The 27,578-nt window shown below is 44.2% G+C and overlaps 1 protein-coding gene across 1 annotated transcript; it reads left to right on the forward strand.

Annotated features, from left to right (window-relative positions):
* The first annotated feature begins 638 nt into the window (after positions 1-638).
* LOC126485214 (facilitated trehalose transporter Tret1-2 homolog) lies at positions 639-12,422 on the forward strand. The gene is made up of 4 exons (XM_050108863.1): positions 639-711; positions 5,222-5,502; positions 9,766-10,353; positions 11,847-12,422. Exons 1-4 carry the CDS (start codon positions 639-641, stop codon positions 12,420-12,422), a joined length of 1,518 nt encoding a protein of 505 aa, XP_049964820.1.
* The last annotated feature ends 15,156 nt before the right edge of the window (positions 12,423-27,578 follow it).

Below are 27,578 nucleotides of genomic sequence, written 5' to 3' on the forward strand. Positions count from 1 at the left end.
GAGGAAGGTTCTACGTAAAGCACGTCTTTCCCGTAGTAATCGAGACGGCAGATCGCTTAGTCCCTCCATGATGCTCGTGCCAACTATTTTACACGAATTCGCTTCTGTCTACTGGATAAAAAAAAAAAAACATTGAACTACCTCAGTCTCCTGTTCTGGTAATCTTCTACTGTTTCAAGTTTTCAATTTTGATTCCCCACAGGCGAATCACCGTACACATACAAAATCCTAATTTGTTGTCACAAGGACACTACCACTAGTAGAAAGACCACAGAGTACCTTGTTACTGAGATAGAAACTGACATAATCATATCCCTAGAGCAATTTCATTACGAAAGAAAAAAGGGCTGATCGAAATAGAGACAGCTGTGGTTTTCAGTATCAGTGTCTGTGTGATCGCTGCGCTGTTCTAGAAGATGCCCAGCTACTGCGCTGGTCTGTATATCTTCCCCTTCCGCGACATACGTCGCGCGGTACATACGAAGCACGCGACCAGAGCTAAGCACCTCCTTCCTGATAAGAGCGGTCAATATAAGGGCGCCGTCCTCAGCTGGCGGACACAGTTCCAACGCACCGCGCGCTCTCTATCACCTGACAGATAGACTACCTCATACTATCGTTGAGGCGCCTCGATAAAAATGAAGCACACAAAACCCGAACCATCGGAAAAGAAGATCATCCACTGGCAACAAGTGGCCGCTGCCACTATTGGTGAGTGGACTTCCGAGTCGCAAAGGCTTGCTCTATGCTCCCCCTCTCTTCATGTCGTCATACTCTTCTATCATTAGCGAAATATCTCATGTGACGTCACTAACTCGAAACGCATGTACTGTCGATATAGAAATTTGGTTCTTTACGAAACGTCGCACGAAATTCATCATTCTAGAGTCGTTTTGCGCCTTGCTGACTACCGGCGATATAGCAGTTATTACCGGCTTGATAATGGTACCGAGCGTTCCCATGACAACACACGACACACAACAGCAGATATGACTGCTGGCTCCCGTCAGTGACGTGGTGCATCGATATCAATACTAGAGTATCTCGTGGGAAGCTTTCACGACAAAAGTAATCATTTCTTCCACTACATACATTATTATTAGAATAAGAAAAGTAATGAGGCTAGTTAGCCTAATAAACACTTGTTGACCAGTAGCATGATTGATCGAAATCAGTTTATGAGGCACTCATATTAATGGCAATTACAAAGTATTACTAGAAAGAGAAAACGATAAGAACTACTTATACTATGCAAAGAGAAGGAGATGGTCTGTCAAGGGCAAGCGATTTGAAATCAGTGTTATATAATCCCTCATCGGTACTAACTGGCATTGTTATTTCAGCACCATGGTCTCAGTTTATGCTGATACCTCTAGCTTAGATTCAACCTAGCCTGGAGCCGACTTACATCTTCCTGACAACAAGTGTAGTTACTGATGTCATAATATGGCGATCTGCTGTTCTATATTCTTTGCACTTTGTAATCTGTTTATGATTTTTACTGATTCAGTTGTTGTTGAGTTTGTTCTTAACCATTTAAACTGCAGTAAATGATCCTCTATTCTTTGAATAACGTGCAAGTGATAAGCGAATAATTCCTTAGTAACTCATACTAAAAGTCACGATGCTTAAATATTTTAAAAATGTTGTTGTAAATTTGTCCATTTATTTAAGTCTCTCCCAATGCATACGTTCAATACAAATAAAATTATGTCCTAAAAGGTTTAACTGTATTGTGCAATATTTCAGCGTTTATTTAGTAACAGGTGTACATAAAACTGGAGTATAATTTCAAAAAAAGTTACTAAATTACGTAGCCCATTCTAGCCGGTCAAGATTTTGTTCCAAAAGTCCATTATTTTTCTCTCCGTCTTGGAACATTAATACCTGCGGAGTTCAAAACAATATTTAGTAGACTGGTATGTTGCGTAGACAAATGAATTCAGATTAAAGTGTTTCGTTGTGAATTTGAGTAAATAAATAGTCAATATATTAGCTATATTTTGGAGAATGGAAAGATTGCATGTGAATGTATACTTTTTAATAATAACGGCTCACTTTGTAATGAAAAAGAATACTTAGCACGTACGCCATCCGCGAAATGTTTTCTTTTTTTCCTTAACAAATAAAATTTACACAAGATCATTTTTTATTTAATCAACTTCAAATATTTACTTAACGTTTGTCTTAACTGTAATCATTTTATATAAAGAACTTAAATTAAACGAACATTTTCTTGTATCAGTACTCGTACATTTATTCAGTGACTAAAAATTGTACTTGGTTTCACAGTAGTTTTCCTCGAATAAGAGAATCGGTTAATGTACGTTAAAAGTGCAAGAAAGATAAAAGAAGTGTGTCGGAAATTTCGAAGCAGCGTCATCATTCTTGCATTCCTCGATACGCATCTTACACATAGTGACCATGTTTAAAATATCTTTAATCACAGACGGAAATGGCATTTTTCCAGCAAAATTTGACAGGAGTATATTTATATTGTCATTGTGTGTTAATATTTGAATCCTTTGCAAGATATTTCGATCTATGAATAATAAGTACTAGAGCAGCTAACTCTTGTACATACTCTAAGGTTATTGAAGAGAAAATCGGGGCGTAAGTACTATTTCTCTCGGGGCCTGGAGAATGAGGCTTTACTGCCGATTTCTCGTATTAGATAAACGCAAGATTACTGCGTTACTTTTCAGATTCATTTTACTCATTTGCTGTAGATTACTCCAAACGGAGACAAGAAATCTTATTTATTTTCTCAATCATTTCTTCCTCTGCGTATATTATTATCAGAATAAAAAAGTAATGAGGCTAGTTAGAAGAATAAACACTTGTTGACCACTAACATGGTTGATCGAAATCAGTTAGTGGGGCAGTCATGTTAATGGTAATTACAAAGCATTACTAGAAAGAGAAAACGACAAGAACTACTTATACTATGCAACTCAGTTTCTATTGGACCTCGTGTGAGGACTGAAACACATTGCCGTATAAATATAGTAAACTTTTTTCACGACTACGGCTGCTGCTAGTATTTCTAATAATTGTTGCATGAAAATATTTGCGAAACTCAGGACATAAAATTTCTTTTTTTGTTTGAGGCAACATTTCGTCTGCCTGATATGCGATTTTCATAAGATGTTAAACATGATAACTTCCTTGTTAAACGATTCTTCGCTTCTTGGTGGAATAACATGATTATGAATGAAAAACACAATATTGTCTATGCTCTACAGAATCGTGTGGAACATACACATAGAGTGTTTTTCATTTATAATGCCAATTTCCACTGACTGTTGTGAAGAATATTTTATTTATTGCGACTGCAGTTTCGAACATTCGTCGTTATGAAGAAACTTAAAGCATTCCATGAGTCTGTTGTATACGGATGTTCCACACAAAAGGCATACTTGAAACCGTGGATGAGTAGTCCTTACGTGTCGGATAGCCAAGTGTTCATACTACTGCAGTGTGCGATTTGCAGGGGGGGATGGAGGGATTTCCCCCCCCCCCCTCCCCCCCCTCTGCATCAGACCATCCACTCCTCTGGTTTTAGTTTATGCATCCCAACCTGGGATGTTTATTTCCCACGCACTGGAGTAAAACTTTACATATAATTTAAATTTGGGGAACCGAACACTGAAAGTTTAATATTAATACTGTTAATATGTTTCCTTATTAATTTTGAAAAAAGTGTTATGTAGTAGTTAAGCATTTCAAAACATTTAGAACTAAATGACAAGACGACGCACGCCACATTTCCGTAGCATGCCACCATGTTGCAAAACGTCGCCCCAGTGTAAACGAGGCCTTAGAGTCAGGTCTGTATTGTATGGTGGATGTGATGTGTTGCGTACGAAACTAAAACCTGCAATCAGATCCAAACGTCGTGGAAAACTATGAAGAGGTGTCATCCTGCAGCAAGATAACGCTCGCCCACATTCTGCCAAACGGACAGCCGACGCAATAAAGGAGTTCAGATTGGAGGTGCTGGAACATCCATCATACAGTCCAGACCTAGTTCCAAGCGATTTTCACGTATTTGGACCCTTATCGGAGCACTACAGGGAAGAAGATTTGAAAGTGATGAAGAGGTCATTGCTGCGGTGCAAAATTGGTTACAGATGCAACCGATAAACGTATTTTCTGATGAAATAAAAAAAACTTGTAAAACGTCGGGAAAACTGCATTGAAGTCCAGGAAGGTTACGTAGAAAAATAACGCATGTTTCAGTTTTCTATCATCAGAATAAGTACAACTTTTCACAAATGTGCCTTTACTTTTTGAATTCCCCTCGTATACCTGTATGTAGATGATTTTGTAAATAAGCTTTACCTATAATGTACTTTTAAAGATATAACAAGGGATAGCTTTTCTGATAGTGCATTTCTGAGAGTGCATACGCGTGAATAGTGAGTTTCGGCATTAACATCTATTTATAAATAACTGTTTAACCATGGGTAACGCCACGGTCCAGGCTGGTAACATATATAATTATACTAACCCTCTAAGGCATCACCCCCCCCCCCCCCCCTGGTAAAAGCACAAATCGCACACTATACTACTGTAACCACATCTGCAGATCTAGACTTTAAACTTCTTTATGGCAAATCGACGACAGTAAGAAGTTTCTTTTTCATCGCTTGGCACCGGCACCTGTTGTTAATCCGCCATGTGAATTCGATCCGAGGACGGTTCGCATTCCCGTGTTCCGGAAGCGGACTGTAGTTACCTCCTTTAACGATCTGTACCTAATCTACCTACTGGATGTTAAGTTTATCCCTAGTCTCATTTCTGCTACTCTTGTGTAGTGCGTGTTCCAGAAGCAGGCTGTAGTTACCACCTTTAACATCTCTGCCTGACCTGTCTACTGGATGTTGAGTTTATCCCTAGTCTCATTTCTGCTACTCTTGTGTAGTGCGTGTTCCGGAAGCAGGCTGTAGTTACCACCTTTAACCATCTGTGCCTGACCTGTCTACTGGATGTTGAGTTTATCCCTAGTCTCATTTCTGCTACTCTTGTGTAGTGCGTGTTCCGGAAGCAGGCTGTAGTTACCACCTTTAACCATCTGTGCCTGACCTGTCTACTGGATGTTGAGTTTATCCCTACTCTCATTTCTGCTACTGTTGTGTAGTACCGTCTTTCTTTGGCTTCCTCCAGTTTCATGTGTCGATGTGCCGCCTCTAACCTTTGCGCGTGTTCGCCCGCACAGCCAACCTGAGCACGCTGTGCGTGGGCTGCGCCATGGGCTGGACGTCGCCCGTGCTGCCGGTGCTGCAGCTGCAGTACGCCGACGTGGACGGCGTGTGGTACTCCGGCGTGCCGCTCACCAAGACGGAGGGCGCCTGGATGGGCGCTCTGCTGCCCGTCGGGGCTCTCATCGGCTCCATCCCCGCCGGCTTCATCACGCACCGCTACGGCCGCAAGCTGCCTCTGCTCGCCTTCGGCCTCCTCCTCTTCGCCGGCTGGGTCATGCTCGTCTTCTACGAGTCGGTGAGTCGCTGTACCCGCGCGTGTGACCAGCTCACCGCTAGCCAATATCGTTGCTCGTTCGCTCGAAGCAGACATTTTTACGGAGTGGCATCTACATCTACATGATTACTCTGCAATTCACATTTAAGTGCTTGGCAGAGGGTTCATCGAACCACATCATACTATCTCTCTACCATTCCACTCCCGAACAGCGCGTGGGAAAACGAACACCTAAACATTTCCGTTAGAGCTCTGATTTCTCTTATTTTATTTTGATGATCATTCCTACCTTTGAAGGTTGGGCTCAACAAATTATTTTCGCATTCGGAAGAGAAAGTTGGTGACTGAAATTTCGTAAATACGTGGGCTATCCACAAAGTACATTACGTTTTCGTTTGTATCCGTTAGGGGCGGGGCTAGAGCGGCCATCTTGGTGTCATGGCATTCCGCCGCTCAGTCGGCATCCTGCCGTGCTAGTGAGAGGTTCGTGCTGTACTCCGTTGAGTTACTGTGACAGTTTGAAATGTCAGCGTTAATTGAAAATGCCGCGAAGTGTGAAGTGCGTGCTGTAATAAGGTTTCTGACTGCAAAAAACTGTACACCGATAGAAATCTATCGGCAGCTTTGTGAAGTGTATGGGGACAACATAATCACTGAAGTTGGAGTGCGTCAATGGGTCATAAAATTTAAAAATGGCCGAACTAACGTTTACGACGAAGAGCGAAGTGAAAGACCCAGCATAGTGACTGCCGAACTTGTCGAAAAAGTCGATGCCGCGGTCCGTGAAAACCGTAATTTCACAATAACGGAACTCTCTATGAGTTTTCCACAAATTTCACGAAGTTTGTTGCACGAAATGATTACCGAAAAGCTTGGTTACCGCAAGTTTTGTGCAAGATGGATACCAAAAATCTTGACAGAGATTCACAAAAATCAGCGAATAGCTGCAGCGTTAACGTTTTTGGACGCTTACGAGAAAGATGGCGACTCATTACTCGATCGCATTGTTACTGGTGACGAAACATGGCTTAAGCATGTGAACTGAGAGATAAAATTGCAGTCAATGCAGTGGGGGCACACAAATTCCCCCCAAAAACCCAAGAAATGCATGCAGACAATGTCGGTAAGGAAGGTGATGGCGACTGTCTTTTGGGACAGAAAAGGTGTGATTTTTGTGGATTTCCTGGAAAGAGGGACTACAATAAACTCTCAAAGGTACTGCCAAACTCTTCACAACCTCAGAAGAGGTTGTCGTAATAAACAGCTTATAGTCAAATTCATCATGTCGGCGAGTCGCATGTCGGTCATTGTTACGTCGTTTCGGCGGTTCCATTTCAAAATTCGGTGCACCTTGCCAATTTCTTTCATAATTTCCGAAATGTCCTGTGTTATTATTTTGTGGCTGTTCCGTATTTCTATGTCCCTCTTCCCGTATTGGAGCGCGAGTGGCCTCTGAAATACGTAGTTCTTGTATTACTTGTGCCAACTGATGTTGTACTTCCCGGATTTCTCTTTTGTATTGCGTATTAATTTGATTCTGATTTTGTTTGAATTTCTTAATTTGTTCATACTCTTCTGTGTCAGTGATGGCTACAGGTCTTGTGTCATTCAGATCATCATCTACCTTTGCAGATAAGTTAGTGAACTGATCCGAAAGTTCGGCTACTTTCTCCGATAGTGTACTTATTTCCTCAGTGTGTTTTTCTGAACCAAGTTTCAGAGTGTCCATTTGTGTTGAAATCGTATCTATTGTGTCCTTTAAGTTTTCTTGAGTTTTTGCAAGTTGCGTAACCGAATCGGTAGATGCAACTGAGTCAATTTTAGCTTGCAAGGTGTCGTGATTTTCATGAACGATAGTTTGCAGTTCTTTTATGGTTCTGTAATGCATTTTCATGACGCGAAAAAATAGGTTGGAAATGCTCAAAAATTTGTGTTTTTACGTCATTACAGACGTTTTGACATTTCGATTCGATGTTATGTAACTAAGTAGATAAATCTTCACGTGTTTGTTCAAGCGTGGTGTCTAACTTTTGAAGATTTTGTTCCATTGTGTCTAACTTTTTAAGATTTTGTTCCACTGTGTCTAACTTTTGAAGATTTTGTTCCATTGTGTCTATCTATTGCTGTGTTTGTCTCTGGTGTTGTTCCATTGTGTCTAACTTTTGAAGCCTTTGTCCCATTTGTCTCTGATTTTGTTCCATTTGTTGCATTAATTGCAATAATAATGTATTAGTGTCTGGAATCTGTTTCTTTATGCTTTTTGGCAGTGCATTTTCACCGGCAACATTCACATTTTGACAAGCAGAAAATGTGTCTTGAGTCATTTGAGAAAACGGTGAGGACCCAAAACCTAAGTCTACAGTATTTGCAATATTGTGTTCTGTCATTTCGGATTCCTGAGGCGAGCTGTTGTCGACCGATCGATAGATAATGCTTCCTTGTTCACTACCTGTTTCACTGTCTACACCATTATTTGCCGCCCGCTCCATTTCCCTATGCACAATTACCAAATTACTACTTCGAATGTCTGTTAATTCACTACACAGTGGTGGTGATAAGCTACGCTCGTCGTCACTATTACTTCTCAATTTACTTTGAAGCCTAGTGTTACGTTTTTCACACGCCATTATTGTCACAATATTACACACGATAACACAGAAAAGAACAATTTGAAGAGCAAAAATAAGAGAACACATTAACATAGCACTGAAAATAATATGTAGTTAATTGCAAGCGCAGCTGCGAAATACTTGGTGCAAATCTACATGCATGCCACAACTGTTTTACTGTACAACAATGAAAGACTGCAACTACAAAGGAGATTCTCTCTACAATTACGCGCTAGCAATAAACAATAGCTACATTAATACACAAAGTACAAGAAAAAATCAGAAGATTCCAGTGAGGTATCCTCGGCTAAGGGTCGACATATGAAACATCCCCTTAGAAAAATTATACATGACTGTGCTTAAACTGACACACAGTATTTTTAGCGCAACGCAATCTGACTTTCAAAAATCCCTACAAAGGAATGGCCCTGACTAATATTAACCTATACCTTTCGCAAATCACTTACCTCACAAAAATCTTCGTTACTCGAACTACAGCAATACAGCGAGCGCCACTACTGCCAGTTAAATAAAAGATTCAAACTACTGAAGGCACTAACTACTGATAGGCATAGTTAGCAAATGAAAGATTTTAATAGAGAACAAACAATGTATTTACTTTAATAGTCATCAAAAGTCATAATATATATAGCAGTTCATTACATCCAGTCTTAGAAATTCAAAACTCCGCCATCTCTCTCCCCACATCCACCACTGCTGGTGGCTCACCTCCAACTGCGCAACGCTACGCGCTGTTCGCATCCAGCTGCCGCTGCCCAACACTACAATGGCAGACAACAATGCAAACTAGCCACAGACTGCAGACAGCACAGCCAGTGATTTTCATACAGCCTACTTACAAGACTTACCTGTAAAAAATACAAGGATTTGGAATGAGTGTCACACATTGAACAATATTTTAAATGGACCGGAAGGTGCTCCGAATTCAAAGTTTCTCAGCACATTTCGACGTACTAGGAAACGCCTTCAGAATGATACGAAAGTATAATTTATTGAAACAGCAAGTTAGCAGTGCAGTAGAAAACTTAAAAATAACTTTACTTATAAAAAATTGAGGCATTTGAGGTATGCCACTTGTCACAGACGAGCGAAATGCCCTGGCGTTTATGTCTTCAAAACTTTGGGTCAATTTCATTCCAGATATCAAATTTAGAAAGTACTCATGCTCCAACACAGTCCATCCGATCACGACCACCGATTGCTGTGCCACAGTGGTTATACACTGGAATGACATTCGGGAGGACAACAGTTCAAACCTGCATCCGGCTATCCAGATTTAGGTTTTCCATGATTTCCTTACATCATTTAAAGCCAAAGGATGGGATAGTACCTTTGAAAGAGCATGGCCAGTTTCCTTCCCTGTCCTTCCTTAATCCGAGCCTGTGCTCTAATGACCTCGTTGTCGATAGGAGATTAAACACTAATCTCCTCCTCCTCTATCAGTCTGACCACTATCATCGGAAGGTTCCAGTTGGTCACCAGGAGAATGCCGGAATTGGGGATCCCCTCCCAGCATTCCCAATTGGGACTCCCTCAGGCACAGTCCCAGCTTCCAGCGATATTTGGCTGAAAGGAACAGAGCCTCAACAGACAGCCCAATTCTCACGAGTGGGGACTATATGATAGTGAAAGGAGAACTGCATGTTGTCCTCAGCTGATCCTGCTGATGGTGGGGCGCTTCATCTGTGGGCTGGCCGCGGCTGGCGTGACGACGATAGCGCCGCTGTACGCCGAGGAGGTGGCGGCGGCCGAGATCCGCGGCGCACTGGGCACGCTGCTCGACCTCATGCTGGCCGCCGGCCTGCTGGTGGTGTACGGCGTGGGCATCGTGCTGCCGGTGCGCTGGCTCACCGTCACCATGGCCGTGCTGCCGCTCGGCTTCTGCGCCGCCTTCATGCTGATGCCCGAGTCGCCCGAGTACCTGCACAACCGCAAGCGGCACGAGAAGGCGGTGCGAGCCGAGGCGTGGCTGCACCTGGAGCACAGCCCGCCCGCACTGGCCTCCGTGCTGCTGGACAGCGCCGCCATCAAGCAGAAGGACGGCCTACAGCTGCAGCAGTTGGACGACGAGCGCCTCAGGCAGCTGCACGCCCAGCGTGACCAGCCGAGGCCCGAGCCCGAGGTTCCGACCAAGCAGAAGCCGCCCACGTTGCGCGCCTGCTTCATCGTCTTCCCGCTTATGGCCTTCCAGCAGCTCAGTGGCGTCGACGCAATCCTCTTCTATACGGTTGACATATTCGCGGTAAGTATCGTCATTCGCTTCTTTCTGCGGTGATTTACTCTGTCCTTCAAACTGTTCCGCTTTATGTATCGGCATTGACAGTGATGGGCAGCGTCGACCCAGTTGTGAGGTGGGGGGGAGGGACAAGAGTAGACTTATCGGAACAACTGGTGCAACACCTTCACTCCAGAAGTGTGGAACCTGTAACGGGTATAGTCCCACTCAGATCGGAATTAGTTGACTTACTTTTCTGGTTCAGCTGCCACTGGAGATTCGTGTCCAGATTAAGTCAACATTGCTAACGGTGAGTTAGTGCTCCTCATTCAGTCTAGTCTTTTGCTGAACTGGCTTTGTATGTTGCTTGCCAGCACGGAAGTGGCTTGCTGTGAAGGCGGTGTCATCCATGGAGCAAACTCTGGCTCCCAGCTTCTGGATGGCAGCACCTGGCGATGGTGTTCCAAGTGGGTTAGTGACTAGAAGGGACGGAGTTCAGAAATACCACTGGCTGCTGACCATGTGATAGTACCTGCACACGGCGCTGGCTGTGATGACGAAACGCTGTGGTGGCAGACTGTTGCAGTCAGCGTCGTTGCAGCACCAGTGGCTTGTGGTGCCCGGACCAATAGACTTTTTTAGCCTGAAAAATAAAGAGCCAGCGGGCGAATATCTTCTCTATTTACCTTTCCGAGTCACCAAGAACATCCTTAGGCAGTTTCCCAAAGTTGTACCGATCCTTCCTCAGTGTGTTCTCTAAATAGGTGGAGACACAGTGCACAGACACTCTCAACCAGTATTTGCTTTGCACTAAATATTTTAACTCACTGTAAATAATTATATACGGTGTATCAGAATTATCAGCATTTCTACATGGGTAGTATTAAATGTTAATAATTATGCGTCTCAAAAGAAGCAGTTTGTGAATGTATGCTTACGAGTCAGCACTGATTTCAGTTTGAAGTATTGTCATAGTGAAAATCTGTTTCTTCAAGTGTAAAATTTTCGATCAAGTACCCATTTATTAGCCGGCCAGAGTGGCCGAGCGGTTCTAGGCGTTACAGTCTGGAACCGCGCGACCGCTACGGTCGCAGGTTCGAATCCTGCCTCGGATATGGATGTATGTGATGTCCTTAGGTTAGTTAGGTTTAAGTAGTTCTAAGTTCTAGGGGACTGATGAACTCAGAAGTTAAGTCCCATAGTGCTCAGAGCCATTTGAACCAATCCATTTATTACACTTTACGACTAGTGATGGATGCCCTCAGCTTCATGATGCCAATACAGCAGTTAAGTGAGAAGTCTCGGCTCCCATTTCTGGCAAGCTGATGACATTTTGTTGGAGGCTGTTATGCTGACTCTACACCCACCAAATCACATCTGAAAGAGGCAAATGGCAGAGAGTGATATAATGGCCAGTCGACGTTGAATGGTCGATCATGGATGGGGTGCAGAGCTGGTAGAACATTTCACAATAAGAAGAATCAGTTCCTCGACATTAATACAGCTCCTTTTCCCTTCAGGAGGCGGGCACCTCAATCTCGCCGCAGATATCCACAGTGATCACGGGCGCCGTCCAGTTGGTGGGCACCGGCGCCTCTGCCCTCCTCGTGGAGAACTTCGGGCGCCGCCCGCTGCTGATCGCCTCTGGCGTGCTCATGTCCGTGTCGCACCTGCTGCTGGCGGTGCACCAGAGCTGGCTCTGGTTGCACGAAGCAGCGGGCTGGCTGCCACTGGTCACCATCAACGTCTTCCTCATCGGCTTCGCCATCGGCCTGGGCCCGCTACCCTGGCTGCTGATCGCCGAGTTGCTACCCTCCGTCTCCAAGAAGTGGGCGGCGGGCGTCGCCGTTTGTATCAGCTGGATAGCGTGCAGCATCATGACCGGACTCTTCGACGGCTTCATTGAGGAGTACGGCACGACACCGGCGTACTCGCTGCTGGGAGGCATCTGCATCATCTACACGGTCTTCTCCGCGGCGCTCGTGCCCGAGACTCGCGGCCTCCAGTCGCAGGAGATCCAGCAGAAGCTGACGGACGCGGGAACGCCCATCTGCTTCACCTGCTGCACTTCGGAGGACTCCGGTGATGTCATCTAGCGGTTCACCGCCCGCGATCCGGTCGTGGACCCCAGCCTGCAACCAGAACCTGACTGAAACGGGTCTACCGTCACGCAGCCGGAAGCGGTTTAGAGGGGCATACACATACCCCGCAGAATAAGTTAAGCTGTCACTGATGGCTACAAGCGCACTGCTGACATTCGTCCACATCTGCGAGTTTGAGTGGTAGAGAGATAGACGCCATCGACACTGATTCCTTTCACAGGGAGGAAAATTATTTCAGCCTTTCCTCTGTGACGAGACACATTTCGAGACAAGCAGGGGCGCTGGTCTATTGTAAAAGAGACTCCTACACTGCACTTTTCCAAATAAGCTGTCTGCCATGTAAAACTAAGCATGAACGAAGGTTCTGGAGGATTTTATGCTCTTAACATACAGAGTAAATTTCACTTAACAAAGGATACTACCAATCTGTAGATGAATTAAAAGCGTGAAACCGGCAGCAGAGCCAGTGACTAAAGCTGTATCCGACTCTGTAACTTATATCAGCGAACCAAGAGAAACTCCCATCTGATAGTATCACCACGAGATAAATGCCACTAATGCGCTCTTGATCAAACTGTATTAGTCTTCTTTGCACATTTCATTATAGATTTATGAGAATGTTGCGACATACATTGTTTTCCTGTAAGCTAAGTGATGACGCCTCCAGCTGGGAGGTCATGCTTCGTTCTTGTTATTGTTTTTATTGTGTGCGTTCACAATGAAGACTGGTTTGATGCAGCTTTCCACGCTAGTCTGTCCTTTGCAGCCTCTTCATCTCCCGGCATTTGAACCTTCTTACTATAGTGAAGCGTTGGAGCCCAGTACAATTGCACCCTCCACACTTCCTCCCATTACTAAATATTTTTCGTATTACAGAATGAGTCCTACCAATTTTTAATCAATTGGTGCCATAAATATTTTGTTTCTTCCATTCGATTTCATACCTCCTCATTGGGTATTAACTCAACCCAATTGATCATTCTTTTACTGCACCACGTTTCAAAAGCTGCTATTCTCTTCACTGTCTGAACAGTTTAATATTCCATTTCACTTCGCTACAAGACTACAGTCTCAAGACACACCTTCATCCTCATTCATTTACATTATTCCACTTATTATTTAAGGCGGAGGCTGGGACTATTCCTTCAACAGGGCCACTGCTGATTTCCTGTACTGCGGTTGTCCAAGTGACCTAGTGCTAGGGTGTCTGCCCGAAAGAAATGCTCTGGCTTCTCTAGGAAGAACGTGGATCTGAAAACTGGGCTGCTTGACCGGTAGTGAGGTAAAGCTTTGCAGCGATAAGCGGCTACACAGTGACACTGCTGCCGCATAAGCTACACGATCCCCTTGCATCGGTGTACGGTATCATGACACATTACAGCAAACATGCAGGACTGGAATCTCATTCTGTTGTAGCTCACTTTCACTGAAATGATATTATATAATGACGTTAATCATAAGGTTAATTAATTATGTATTGTTGCGATAGTGTTAATTGAATAAATATATAAATAAATATACATGTATATATATAAACTATTTTATACTTTGTATGAAAATCAGTATTATTATTCGAAACATATTTGTTTGCAATAAATTGTTGTGACCAAAATTATACTTTACTTCTTTTTATTCGTATTCCTGCTTTGTCCAGATAATTTGCACTGCAATAATGTCTTACAGAACCTAAGATAACGTTTGGCTAAACAACTAAAGAACTCTCCTTTCTCCTCCCGTCTAATTTTGGGGAGAACAAACTGCGTTTCGCCAGTAAAACAGTTACGAACATATGTTTTCCATTCGCTATAGTCAAGGTTTTCACATATGGAAATACAACACAGAAATGAAAGAAAAGGGAGGTTAATTTTTTACTGAAATTTAAATAATTATGGTATTGTAAAAAGGTAATAAAGATTTTCTATAAATTCTTTACGGTACAGTGCACATTAGAGAAAGCGGCGTCTCAAATACAGAGAAACTAAATAACTTCACAGAAAGGGAATTACTGAAATTACTAAAATGTCACATTGTCGGTAAAGTGAATCGATTGACTCGCTACAACGGACGGAATAAGTCACGGAAAGAAATAAGAAAAACCGCATGACTCCCTAACAATTGTCCGCAGCTCGTGGTCGTGCGGTAGCGTTCTCGGACCACGTCGGTAAAAAAAAAACAGCATCCAGGAACATTTGGAGAAATCTCGGTCTGTGCAACTATAATTGTGAATATTTGTAAAACTTAGCGAATGATGTCAGCAGCCGTAGTAAGCGCTTCACTCTTGACTGAACGGAGACTGAGGTCAGCAGCCGTAGTAAGCGCTTCACTCTTGACTGAACGGAGACTAAACATCTGTGTTACCGCTGGAGCAAGAAAACGGTATGGAAGAGTGCGCCTAGAACCGCTCGCTACCCCGGCCGGCAAGCGGCTATACCAGGCCTCTCGTAGTAGCGCTCTTGAGAAGACTGAACGTGTCTCTCACCAGGTTTCGTGTGAGATGTTTCGAAATTGAAATTTTTTGTCTTGGATAAGGATAAAGGCTGGAGTAATGAATTAAAATTTGTGTCAAGGCCAGGATTTGAACCTGGGTCTCCAGCTAAACATGCAGACTCGCTAATCACTACACCACCACGGCGTTGTGGCTCAGAGAGCTGCGCGGACGATTCTAATCCAGCACCCTAACACAAACCTCCGTTCACGCCTTGAGCCCACTTTCCCCTTCTTAGATCTTCAGTATTGCCGAGTCTCTCCGCTACTGGAGTAGTATCCCAGTTTTGTACGTAAAGGGAAATCCTGCCTGCACCTCAGGCGTAGGTGATCTATCCTTACCGAATATAAAGTTGACACTCATACGTCTCCAGGGTAATTTAATTCCATCAGATAAATTAAATTCCCTAATCTGGATGCTATGAAGGAACGTGCAACACCATTATTAAAGTACCGACATGTCTAAAGTTAACAAATTTTTTATATCATCATGAATTATCCTCGGAGTGAAAATTGTAAGGCTCTGAAAGGGACAATAGCTGTTTGAGCTACATAGAAAATTCTGTAAACTGAGCATGAGTGAGGGGCACACTACCAAAAAAATTTAAAGTTGACCAATTTTGAAAATTGGTGAGATGAGACACAGGAGTCTCACGAACGTGACTAGGCCCATGTGAGTCAACGATTTTCAAAGCTAAATTCATGTTTATAGAGTGATTTTAGGAGGGTGGAAAATACGGGAAAATGTATGACGTATTAGCACCAAACACATTTATTCTCGTGACACTTAAATCATGATACACCGCACACAAATTTTCAGTATAAAGTGTCAGATGGCTATGTCATGTCACATTTAAGTGTTTTGTATATTCTATGAAGGTTACTGGGACACGTAAATCCAACTGCACGCAAATTACGAGTAAGTAGAAATCAGTAGAATTACTGGGGAGAGTGTTTAAGTCTCAAAACAAAATCTTTGATGTACAGGATGGGCAAATTAAATGTGAGCCGGATAATATTTACAATAAGAGTGACGTGAGATTGACCCAGTTTGTGAAACATCATATATAACGTGCTGGAAATAGCCCCTGTTGAACTCGATGCAGCGCTGTGCTTGATTGTCAGACTGTGAGAGAGACGTAGCAGCTATGACTGCGGACAGTGCCTTCAGTGTTCTGCTGTAGCTCTTACAGTGTGTGAGGATTATCTGAGTACACCAGCTCCTACAGTTTGCCCCCAGGTAAAAATCGCAGGGAGAAAGATTAGGCGATCGAGGAGACCACGCCGGCCGAAGTGGCCGTGCGGTTAAAGGCGCTGCAGTCTGGAACCGCAAGACCGCTGCGGTCGCAGGTTCGAATCCTGCCTCGGGCATGGATGTTTGTGATGTCCTTAGGTTAGTTAGGTTTAACTAGTTCTAAGTTCTAGGGGACTAATGACCTCAGCAGTTGAGTCCCATAGTGCTCAGAGCCATTTTTGAGGAGACCACGAGATGGTTATCTTCGCCTCACTGAGCACCACAAGGTGAAGTTGATCAAAGCGGTCTGTGCCGTTGCTCCGTTTCGTTGAAAACATACACACAGTCATCTAATTCACTTACGCATTAAACTGCTTGTGGACATACTGGTTAACACTAAACGTTTGACGAAAAAATCGTGCGACAATGTGAACACCAGACTTGCGCACCAGACACCAGTCTTGATATTACACAACAGCTCTTCTGGTGCATAGTGGTTCATGTTCTGTTAGTTCATACATACTAACAGCCTGAATCATATCTCACCTGAAGAAATGAAAAACTAAGAATCCAAAATTCCTGGTATTACGTTTCACACCTCCAGTAGGACTCGACACACAAAAGTTCCTCTGGACGCATGACAATATATATGTAAGGATACATATACAGGTCATTTCTGATGCCCGCCGGTGTGGCCGAGCGGTTCTAGGCGCTTCAGTCTGGAACCACGTTACCGCTGTGGTCGCAGGTTCGAATCCTTCCTCGGGCATGGGTATGTGTGATGTCCTTAGCTTAGTTAGGTTTAAGTAGTTCTAAGTTCTAGGGGACTGATGACCTCAGTCCCGTACTGCTCAGAGCCATTTGAACAATTTTTTTGAAGGACGAGATGATTTTACAGTGCAGTGACAGATAAAACGTGAAATAACGATCAATGTGGTCGATTCCGTAGCATAAAGGAAATCCCTTAACGGCCTAGAGTATATTAAAACGAAAATAAACATAAAATCTTGTCCACACTATGCCTTCTTCATCGTTTTCTTTAGTGTTTCCCCATCTGGTGCAGGGTCCGCTGAGTTGATTCGCTGTTTCCATTTTGTTCGACCGTGGGCCACGTCTGGATAAAGATTTGCTGCCTCCAGATCGTTGTCCTTTGTCATCCGATCGCTGTCTTTGAAGTATCTTGACTCTCTTTCCTATGGCTTCCACTGCGTATGCTGCTCCCTTCGCAGTTACTATCGTCCTGTGCGGGCAGCGCATGTCCAAATCATCGACAAAGGCTTTCTCGCATTTTTTAATGAAAATTTCCCTCTTATTAAATATAAAGTGAGTATACGTTAATTCTTTGCTTATCCTCCAAAGTTGAAAATGTAACACACGCTCTTGCAACGTTTCCCGCGCTTCATTCACCAAAATTTAGAGAACTAAGTAGGATATTCGTTTAAGATGGGAAATCCTGACAATGTTAAAGTAATAGACCAAATGAATACACAAAAACGGAACCACAGTATTGATTTTCTGTATAATTGGCAGCATCAGCTTCTGGAGGTTGTGTTGCAGAGAAGAACGTACTGTGAAAAATTGTCGAGAATATTTATGCGAAGTTCCTTCTTCGTTCAGAACGCGTGAAAATTCCATTACTATGACACGTTGACACAGCATGAAATATTATACTATAGAAAAACAACAGTCAATGACTCTTCTTTTCCATATTTCGCACCGTATTTTGACTCGTTGGCTTTCGAGAATTTTCTGACAGGAGTGAATCAGTCAGGAAGCGAATAAATAAACGTTTTGAGATCAGACAAAGTCAGGAAGGCACCATTTATAATTTAGATCGCATAATAGCTATTTACATTCATATTTTAAACTGTACACGAGTGCGCTTATTGGCACGAAAGATAAACTAGTAATGACGAACATCAGTAAATGAAACAACAGAAGCACTCCCGAAACGTGAGGCTTTGAGAGGCGCGCGGGATTAGACGAGCTGTCTTAGGCGCTGCAGTCGTGGACTGTGCGGCTGGTCCCGGCGGAGGTTCGAGTCCTCCCTCGGGCATGGGTGTGTGTGTTTGTCCTGAGAATGATTTAGGTTAAGTAGTGTGTAAGCTTAGGGACTGATGACCTTAGCAGTTAAGTCCAATAAGATTTCACACACATTTGAACATTTTTGAGGCTTTGAGAGATCATGGAACGATAACACGCATAAAATTTAGCGTGTAAGTTAAGAAATAGGCAACGCAATAGCAACAAACAGTTTCACTAGAAGATAAGCAAACACTGCAGAAAAAATAAATTCAATTAAATGAACATGAGACTATTGTTACGAGAAATCTAGTCGAATATTATTCATTTATTTACATGTCAAGGCTTACAGAATATATTGTACCTTCTTAACAATGGAAGACAGACGATACAGGTAGTGAAATAAGAGAAAGTAACGATACTGAAGTACAAAGAAGAAATGAGCCAGTCCTGTAATACAGATTTTAAGGAATGAAGCGCTGACACATGGATATGAAACAAGTAGAAGCATGGCGCCTACCCAACTCCAACGTCGCTGAAAGATCTTCCAACTTGGAGTTGATTGCCTAATTTTGTGCAACAAGGAGAGAATGACGACTATTCCGTAAGAGCCTTGTCCTCAGATCTGTAGAGGCAACAAGGTCAGATAAACCAGAGCTATTGTAAAGTCATGACGATATCTGCCAAGTGTTGATTGCTGATTAACAAAATTTAAGACATGATGGAGGCTGACGTAATGCTGTAATATCAATCCTTCGTCTTCAACATCTAAATACACGCAAAAATCATTTCTGAGCGTCTATGCGGTTACAGAGGAGAGGTTAAAAACGGTATCTAGGTATGACAGGCACGCTTATGCGTTGATCTATGAAAAAGAACAATGTTTATTACGTAAAATGTATTAGATGTTTGAGATCCAAAGCTCCACAAAAGTGAGGTGTAGAGCAGGAAAAATTGTGTAGATTGTTTACAAAAACTAAAAGTCAAGTGAAGTAAAGCAACCACACATCTTGTGTAACCATTTTTATATGATGCTGCCATACCGCTTTCAGTCTGATCTGGCTCACTTTTTATTGGAGATCTTTGCTGCCAAGCTTATAGTGGAATTCCTTTCCATTTCGTACTGCGTAATAAGAAATCATGAGATAACTGAATCTCTCTTTAATCTGAAAAAAAGTAATATTTAGTTTCGTAATACAAAAAAACCTTTCCTTAGCAATTCTGATAAAACCTTATCCACAATTTCTTCTAACAGTGTAAGATAACTGGTTCGACAGAAAGAGAAAGTTAAGTAAATTTACACTTATTTCTGTAGAATAATTGTAAAATCGTTATATCATAATTTACGGTGTTGTATCTGTAAAGTATATATTAGTAAGGTAGACGTAAATAATTTATATCTTCTCACTACAAGATTACTGAAATCTGTACACATATATTTCGATGTCGACATTAATATGCTTTACTTGGTGTGTTCGATTGTGGATCTGAACTCCTTTGCATGCTCCTCCGTCTGAGTATGAAACGAATCGGCTTGAGTCCATGGAAGGTGACAGAACACTGTTTTACTCAGAGCACACTCCCTTAAAACCACAAGCTTTGATTTGCATTGTGGAATAACGTATTTAAATGTATAAGAGGAAACTATGTACCGAACAACTTTAGGTTGCGATAAATTGTCTGATCATGGCACACACTGCTAAAGACCAAAACTGTGGCGAATCCAAATATTTTTAAAGGTATCTGTAAAAACTAACTGTACATAATGACACAGTATTGTCGACAACTGATTATAAATTGAAAATAATGTCTGTATAATCAGTTATATTTATCTGTGAAGAACATATGAACCGATATAATGAGAAGTGTGAGGTCTTTCACATGAGTGCAGAAAGGAATCCGTCATATAAGCAGTTAATCTGACATGCCTCAAGACTCTACATTTTGGTCCGAAAGGCATTGACTGAGGAACGAATTCAAATATTCCTAATGGGGACATACTCTAATCTCGCCTGTTATTCGCCTAGTGTAAACTGGGCTATACAGTGGACTGAATATCGAACATCCCGCTGTACCCTTGAAAGTAGAGAAAAAGATAGATTAATAGAAACGGATATGTTTTAGTAAAAAAAACCTCTGACCATAAATAGTTTTAACAAATAAAGTAATTTTTATGTATATTTTATCAATCTCAATGGGTGTTTTCCGAGATTTCACTCATCTCCAGTTTGCGTGATGCGTATTTAAATCTTCTTGAGAAATTGATCGATACATCGACTGCCTTTTAGACTGCTCCATGTGCCCAGTGAAAATGCCAACTGAAATGTTTGTTTACATGAAAGCAAGTCATTCGGCAAACTGATGAATGTTGTGCTGTTTTCATGCATCACCAAAGGAAAAGTGTTTGTGCCACATTTATAAATACGGAGATCAGGAGAGACAACAAACAGAACTGAGAGTAAGTGCATCTAAGGAGTAATAAGTTGTAATCGAACAACGCGTGAAGTGTAGTAGCTAAAGAAACCGCTATTTGGCACAGGCCAGGTGTAGTCGTGGTCTAGGGGTAGCGTCCTTGATTCATAATCAAAAACGTTTTCGGTCCCGGGTTCGATCCCCGCCACTGCCTACATTTTGTTAAATAATCAGCATTGGCGGCCGAAGACTTCCGGCATAAGAAGTCAGCCTCATTCTGCCAACGGCCTTGTCAAAGAGGGCGGAGGAGCGGATAGAGGTTCAGGACACTCTCTTGTCCTAGGGGTGGGAAATTGCCCCTAAAGGCGGAAGAATCAACAATGATCAACGACATGAGGATGCAGAAGGCAATGGAAACACGTAACGTGTATCCACAGGACATGTGGCCTGTAATTGAAGAAGTGTCATGATGATCTCTCCATTGGCAAAAGATTCCGGAACAGTCCCCCATTCGGATCTCCGGGACGGGACTGCCAAGGGGGAGGCTACCATGAGAAAAAGATTGAATAATCAACGAAAGGATAACGTTCTACCAGTCGGGGCATGGAATGTCAGAAGCTTGAACGTGGTAGGGAAACTAGAAAATCTGAAAAGGGAAATGCAAAGGCTCAATCTAGATATAGTAGGGGTCAGTGAAGTGAAGTGGAAGGAAGACAAGGATTTCTGGTCAGATGAGTATCGGGTAATATCAACAGCAGCAGAAAATGATATAACAGGTGTAGGATTCGTTATGAATAGGAAGGTAGGGCAGAGGGTGTGTTACTGTGAAAAGTTCAGTGACCGGTTTGTTCTAATCAGAATCGACAGCAGACTGACAGCGATAGTTCAGGTACACATGCCAACGTCGCAAGCTGAAGATGAACGGATAGAGAAAGTGTATGAGGATATTGAAAGGGTAATGCAGTATGTAAAGGGGGACGAAAATCTAATAGTCATGGGCGACTGGAATGCAGTTGTAGGGGAAGGAGTAGGAGAAAAGTGTGGTGTCACCGCCAGACACCACACTTGTTAGGTGGTAGCTTTAAATTGGCCGCGGTCCAGTAGTACATGTCGGACCCGCGTGTCGCCACTGTCAGGGATCGCAGACCGAGCGCCACCACAAGGCAGGTCTCGAGATACGGACTAGCACTCGCCCCAGTTGTACGGACGACGTAGCTAGCGATGCACACTGATGAAGCCTCGCTCCTTTGCCGAGCAGATAGTTAGAATAGCCTTCAGCTAAGTCAATGGCTACGACCTAGCAAGGCGCCATTAGTAACATTGCATGTATCTAAAGGGTCTCACTTGTATCGCCACAATCTCCAGATGTACCAAAAGGATGGATTAAAGTTAAGTATTTCAAAAGCTACGTACTTTTCTTTATAGCATTCATTACGTATCCTGTTTCAGACCCCACGCACCCTGCTTTGGCTTAGCGCGTGCCTGTCGGCTTCCTCTCATTGTGTCTAGGCTGTCTTGTCTAGACACAACAATTTTTGGCGACGAGTCAACGGAATGGGTCTTGTTCTTTCTAATTGCTTGCATTACTTGTGTCATGGCTTCGCCAGATGTACTGTCCGAATTTTATCGCTTGCAGAATCAGCAGACGCAGGCGAGATTGGATGCCCTTGGACAGCTTGTCCAGGGTCAACGTGCAATGCAAAACGATGCGGCAGCCGCCGCTCCACTGCTACCACAGCCACAACATGATGTTGCACCCCCGTTCCGGATATTTGACCCAGATCAAGAAACATGGACGGAGTGGTCACGCCAGTTTGGATTTCATCTCGCTGCCTACAGAATTCAAGGTAACGAGCGGCAGCCTCATTTATTGGCGTGTGTAGGGGTGCAAACGTACCATGTGATTGTGAAATTATTTCCCCGACGTGACGTAGCAACTCTGTGCTACGAAGAAATTTTGTCGGCGTTAGATGCCTATTTCAAGGAAACAATTAATGTAGTTGCAAAAAGGTATACGTTCTTTCGTACAAAACGTACGGCTGGTCAGACTAATAGGGAGTGGGTTGCAACATTGCAAGGCCTTACTAGGGGTTGTGCTTTTGAGTGTGAGTGTGGACTCCCTTATTCAGATACTATATACTATGGTACATGATGCAATAGCACAGAACATTTCTGATGTTCGCATACGGGAACAGATTTTGAAACTCGTCAATCCCTCCCTTCAACAAGTGATCGACATATTGGATAGACAAGACACACTTGACTTTGCTCAGGAATCATTTGCAACTTCGCCAGCCATGTGTAACATTAACCGGCCCGCCGGGCGCGCTGCGCGGACCGATAAACTGCCCTCGCGCACGTCCACGCAGCTGCCGCCACGCTCTAAACCAGGTGTGCCACGCCAGCATACAAATGCAGTGAAATCATGCCCGCGGTGTGCTACTAGACATTCGCGTGACAATTGCCCGTCATGCCAAGCTATTTGCTTTTACTGTAATAAGAAAGGACATGTTCAAAGTGTTTGCCAGAAAAAGCTCAGATCAGACAATCACAATCATTCCAGGCCCTTTGCTTCGCGGCGAAATCGAACCAAGAATACTCAGGCTCGTGCACCTTCGCCCATGGACATTCATGTAGTTAATTCCACTTCGTCCAGTGCCACTGTCTCTAACAGTGACTGTGTTCATCCCACAAATACTGTGCGTCGACGTCGCAGGAAATCGCGTCAAGTCGTAAGTGCTTCTGTACCAGTGCCAGTTCAAATTGCACGAGACAGTCGCTCTTGTCGTCAGCAGGACAATAAACTTTTTGTAGACTTGGACTTTGAAGGCAGAGTGATCCCATTCCAGCTCGATACCGGAGCTGCAGTTTCATTGATCAATCATGACACGTACAAACTACTGGGCAAACCTCCGTTGCGTGCCGCAAATGTTAAGTTAAATAGTTATTCAGGTCAGAATATCCCTGTGTTAGGATAGTGCAGCCTTCTTGCAACATATAAGGGACAAACAAAACTTGTGTCATTTTACGTTCTTCGTTCTTCTACTGCAGTGAACTTGTTTGGATTAGATTTATTTCAATTGTTTAACTTGTCTATTGTAAATCAGGTCCTATCAGTGAATAAGACTGTGCCTTCAGACAGTGTTTCTAGTCTGTGTGATGAATTTGCAGACATTTTTGCACCGGGCTTAGGTTGCGCTAAGAACTATGAAGCACATTTGGAACTGAAAGTCACCGCGCAACCGAAATTTTTCAGAGGGCGCAATGTTCCTCACGCATTGCGTGATGAGGTCGCAAGAACATTACACGATTTAGAATCACAAGGTGTGAGTGAATGTGCGCCATGCCTATTCCCTTTCAGCTCCGCTTCATCGCTTACGCCGTACAGGTGTTCCGTTCGTCTGGACGACGGAATGCGACCGCGCTTTTCGCCAATTGAAATCGGCGTTGCTTTCAAATACTTGCCTTACGCCATTCGATCCCCAGAAACCCCTTTTGTTGATGGTAGATGCATCGGATTTCTGGATCGGTGCTGTGCTTGCGCACAAAGATGGATCGCATGATCACTCTATTGCCTTTGCGTCCCAATTGCTCTCGTCTGCGCAAAGAAATTATTCACAGATAGAGAATGAAGCTTTGGCTCTCGTGTTTGGTGTTACTAAGTTCCATGATTTCTTGTATGGTCGTCACTTTACCATCATCACAAACCTTTGACGTCGCTTTTTCATCCGAACACGCCTGTACCTCCGCGTACAGCGCAGAAATTCATTCGCTGGTCTACTTGCCTCTCACAGTACCACTACGATATCTTGAATCGGTCCACTGCTAAGCACGGAAACGCCGATGCGTTGTCCCGTTTGCCTGTTGCTGAGGGTAGAGCATTCGATTCTTCCGAACTTGCTTGCATGTTCATTGATTTGGAAACCGATGAAGTGGTCGAATCGTTTCCGACTGATTTTCGTCGTGTAGCTACAGCCACAGCTACTGACCCAGTCCTTGCTACCGTTTTGCGTTTTGTTGCTACGCAATGGCCTTTGTCAAAGTCACGGATCGAAGATCCGTTGGTTCGCCGATTTTTTGCTCACAAGGAGAGACTTTTTGTTCGACGTGGTGTTTTGTTGTTGCGTTCTGATAGTGATCAGTCCAGAGTCGTGGTCCCACGTTCGTTACAGTCCTCTGTTTTACGGCTTCTTCACCAAGGACATTGGGGTATAGTGTGAACGAAACAACTTGCTCGTCAGCACTGTACTTGGTTCGGAATCGATGCTGCGATTACGAATATGTGTTCTTCTAGCATGGCGTGTGCCGAACAACAATCCGCACCGCTGCGGAAAGTCTTTGCATGGCCAAAAGCCACTTCCCCTTGGCAACGCTTGCACATCGATTTTGCTGGTCCATTCTGGAATGCTCGATGGTTGGTTCTGGTAGATGCCTTAAGTAATTTTCCTTTTGTTGTCCGGATGTCTTCCACGACGTCAACTGCCACCATCCAAGCGTTGTCTCCTATCTTTTGCATTGAAGGTCTTCCGCAGACTATTGTTTCCGACAATGGCCCACAATTCATGTCCGCAGAATTTCAGTCATTCTGCCAGGCCAATGGTATTCACCATCTGACATCCGCGCCGTTTTCGCCTCAGTCAAACGGTGCCGCTGAACGATTGTTCCTGACTTTCAAGTCGCAGATGTTGAAGTTGAAAGAATCGCATTCTCGGGAGGACGCGTTGTTGCGCTTTTTGTCATCGTATCGCTCTCAGCCCCGAGATGGTCGCTCGCCGGCTGAGTTGCTCCACGGTCGTCCTCATCGAACCTTGATGTCTTTGCTGCACCCGCCGCATCAGGTTCCTGTGCAGCGGCAGACTTCTGCTTTTGCTCCAGGCGACGTTGTATTCTATCGCAACTATCGAGGTTCACGGCGTTGGCTCGCAGGGCGCATTCTTCGCTGCCTCGACCGCGTGATGTATTTGGTTTTGGGGGCCTCTGGTGAGGTGCGTCGGCATCTCAATCAGCTGCGCCTCTGTTTGCGCACGGGTTCTGCCGCTCCCCGTCTGCTTTCAGCGACGGTGCCGTCCAGTCAGCCCCCTGGGGACCCATCTGCTGGCTCGCCTCATCCCCAGGTGTTACCGACGATGCCTTCCCTTTTGCCCCATGGCGACGCGCCGCCGCAGCCGCCGCCGCCGCCGCCTGTTCTCCCGCCGGCGCCGTCCGCAGTGGACACTTCGCTGCAGCCGCCAAGCGCCTCCCTGGGTCACGCGCCGCCGATCGCTTACCATGACCAGCTGTCCTCCGCAATGGAACTCTTGCCCGCTCCGGACCACATGACGTCATCGCGCGTCGGATACCCCGACGCAATGGAGGTCGACCCTTCGGCCCCTCCTGTCTCTTTACGGGCGCATACACCGCATGTTGACGAGCACCCTGGACTAGGTTTTCAGGCGTTTCCTAGATCCCCTCGGACCGAATGGCCGGGTGCGGGTGGCTCAGCCTCGCCTGTTGTTAGGCTCCCCACCTCATCGCATACGTCAACATGGGGTCCTCCCCACGGCGGGCGGAAGCCTTGTAACACGACCGTTCGCCGATTTGCGGCGGAGGAATGTGGTGCAACCGCCAGACACCACACTTGCTAGGGGGTAGCTTTAAATCGGCGCGGTCCATTAGTACATGTCAGACCCGCGTGTCGCCACTGTCAGGGATCGCAGACCGAGCGCCACCACAAGGCAGGTCTCGAGATACGGACTAGCACTCGCCCCAGTTGTACGGACGACGTAGCTAGCGATGCACACTGACGAAGCCTTGGTCCTTTGCTGAGCAGATAGTTAGAATAGCCTTCAGCTAAGTCAATGGCTACGACCTAGCAAGGCGCCATTAGTAACATTGCATGTATCTAAAGAGTCTCACTTGTATCGCCACAATCTCCAGATGTACCAAAAGGATGGATTAAAGTTAAGGAATCCAGAAGCTACGTACTTTTCTTTGTAGCATTCATTACGTATCCTGTTTCAGACCCCACGCACCCTGCTTTGGCTTAGCGCGTGCCTGTCGGCTTCCTCTCATTGTGTCTAGGCTGTCTTGTCTAGACACAACAAAAAGGTTACAGGAGAACATGGGCTTGGGACAAGGAATGAAAGAGGAGAAAGACTAATTGAGTTCTGTAACAAGTTTCAGCTAGTAATAGCGAATACCCTGTTCAAGAATCACAAGAGGAGGAGGTATACTTGGAAAAGGCCGTGAGATACGGGAAGATTTCAATTAGATTACATCATGGTCAGACAGGGATTCCGAAATCAGATACTGGATTGTAAGGCGAACCCAGGAGCAGATATAGACTCAGATCACAATATAGTAGTGATGAAGAGTAGGCTGAAGTTCAAGACATTAGTCAGGAAGAATCAATACGCAAAGAAGTGGGATACGGAAGTACTAAGGAATGACGAGATACGTTTGAAATTCTCTAACGCTATAGATACAGCAATAAGGAATAGCGCAGTAGGCAATACAGTTGAAGAGGAATGGACATCTCTGAAAAGGGCCATCACAGAAGTTGGGAAGGAAAACACAGGTACAAAGAAGGTAGCTGCGAAGAAAAGGTTACATGAGAATATGGGCTTGGGACAAGGAATGAAAGAGGAGAAAGACTAATTGAGTTCTGTAACAAGTTTCAGCTAGTAATAGCGAATACCCTGTTCAAGAATCACAAGAGGAGGAGGTAAACATATTCCTTCCTTTCTTGAGATGTTTAACAAACTCAATTGGCAGACTCTGCAAGAGAGGCGCTCTGCATCGCGGTGTAGCTTGCTCGCCAGGTTTCGAGAGGGTGCGTTTCTGGATGAGGTATCGAATATATTGCTTCCCCCTACTTATACCTCCCGAGGAGATCACGAATGTAAAATTAGAGAGATTCGAGCCCGCACGGAGGCTTTCAGACAGTCGTTCTTCCCGCGAACCATACGCGACTGGAACAGGAAAGGGAGGTAATGACAGTGGCACGTAAAGTGCCCTCT

Source organism: Schistocerca serialis, chromosome 1 (genome assembly GCF_023864345.2).
Source record: "Schistocerca serialis cubense isolate TAMUIC-IGC-003099 chromosome 1, iqSchSeri2.2, whole genome shotgun sequence".
Taxonomy (NCBI): domain Eukaryota; kingdom Metazoa; phylum Arthropoda; class Insecta; order Orthoptera; family Acrididae; genus Schistocerca; species Schistocerca serialis.

Bases quoted from the DNA above. Each gene is read 5' to 3' on its own strand.
- LOC126485214 (XM_050108863.1), top strand. From the start codon at position 639: ATGAAGCACACAAAACCCGAACCATCGGAAAAGAAGATCATCCACTGG. The intron at 5,503-9,765 runs GTGAGTCGCTGT...TGTTGTCCTCAG, and splicing joins TGCTCGTCTTCTACGAGTCG to CTGATCCTGCTGATGGTGGG. The intron at 10,354-11,846 runs GTAAGTATCGTC...TTTTCCCTTCAG, and splicing joins ATACGGTTGACATATTCGCG to GAGGCGGGCACCTCAATCTC.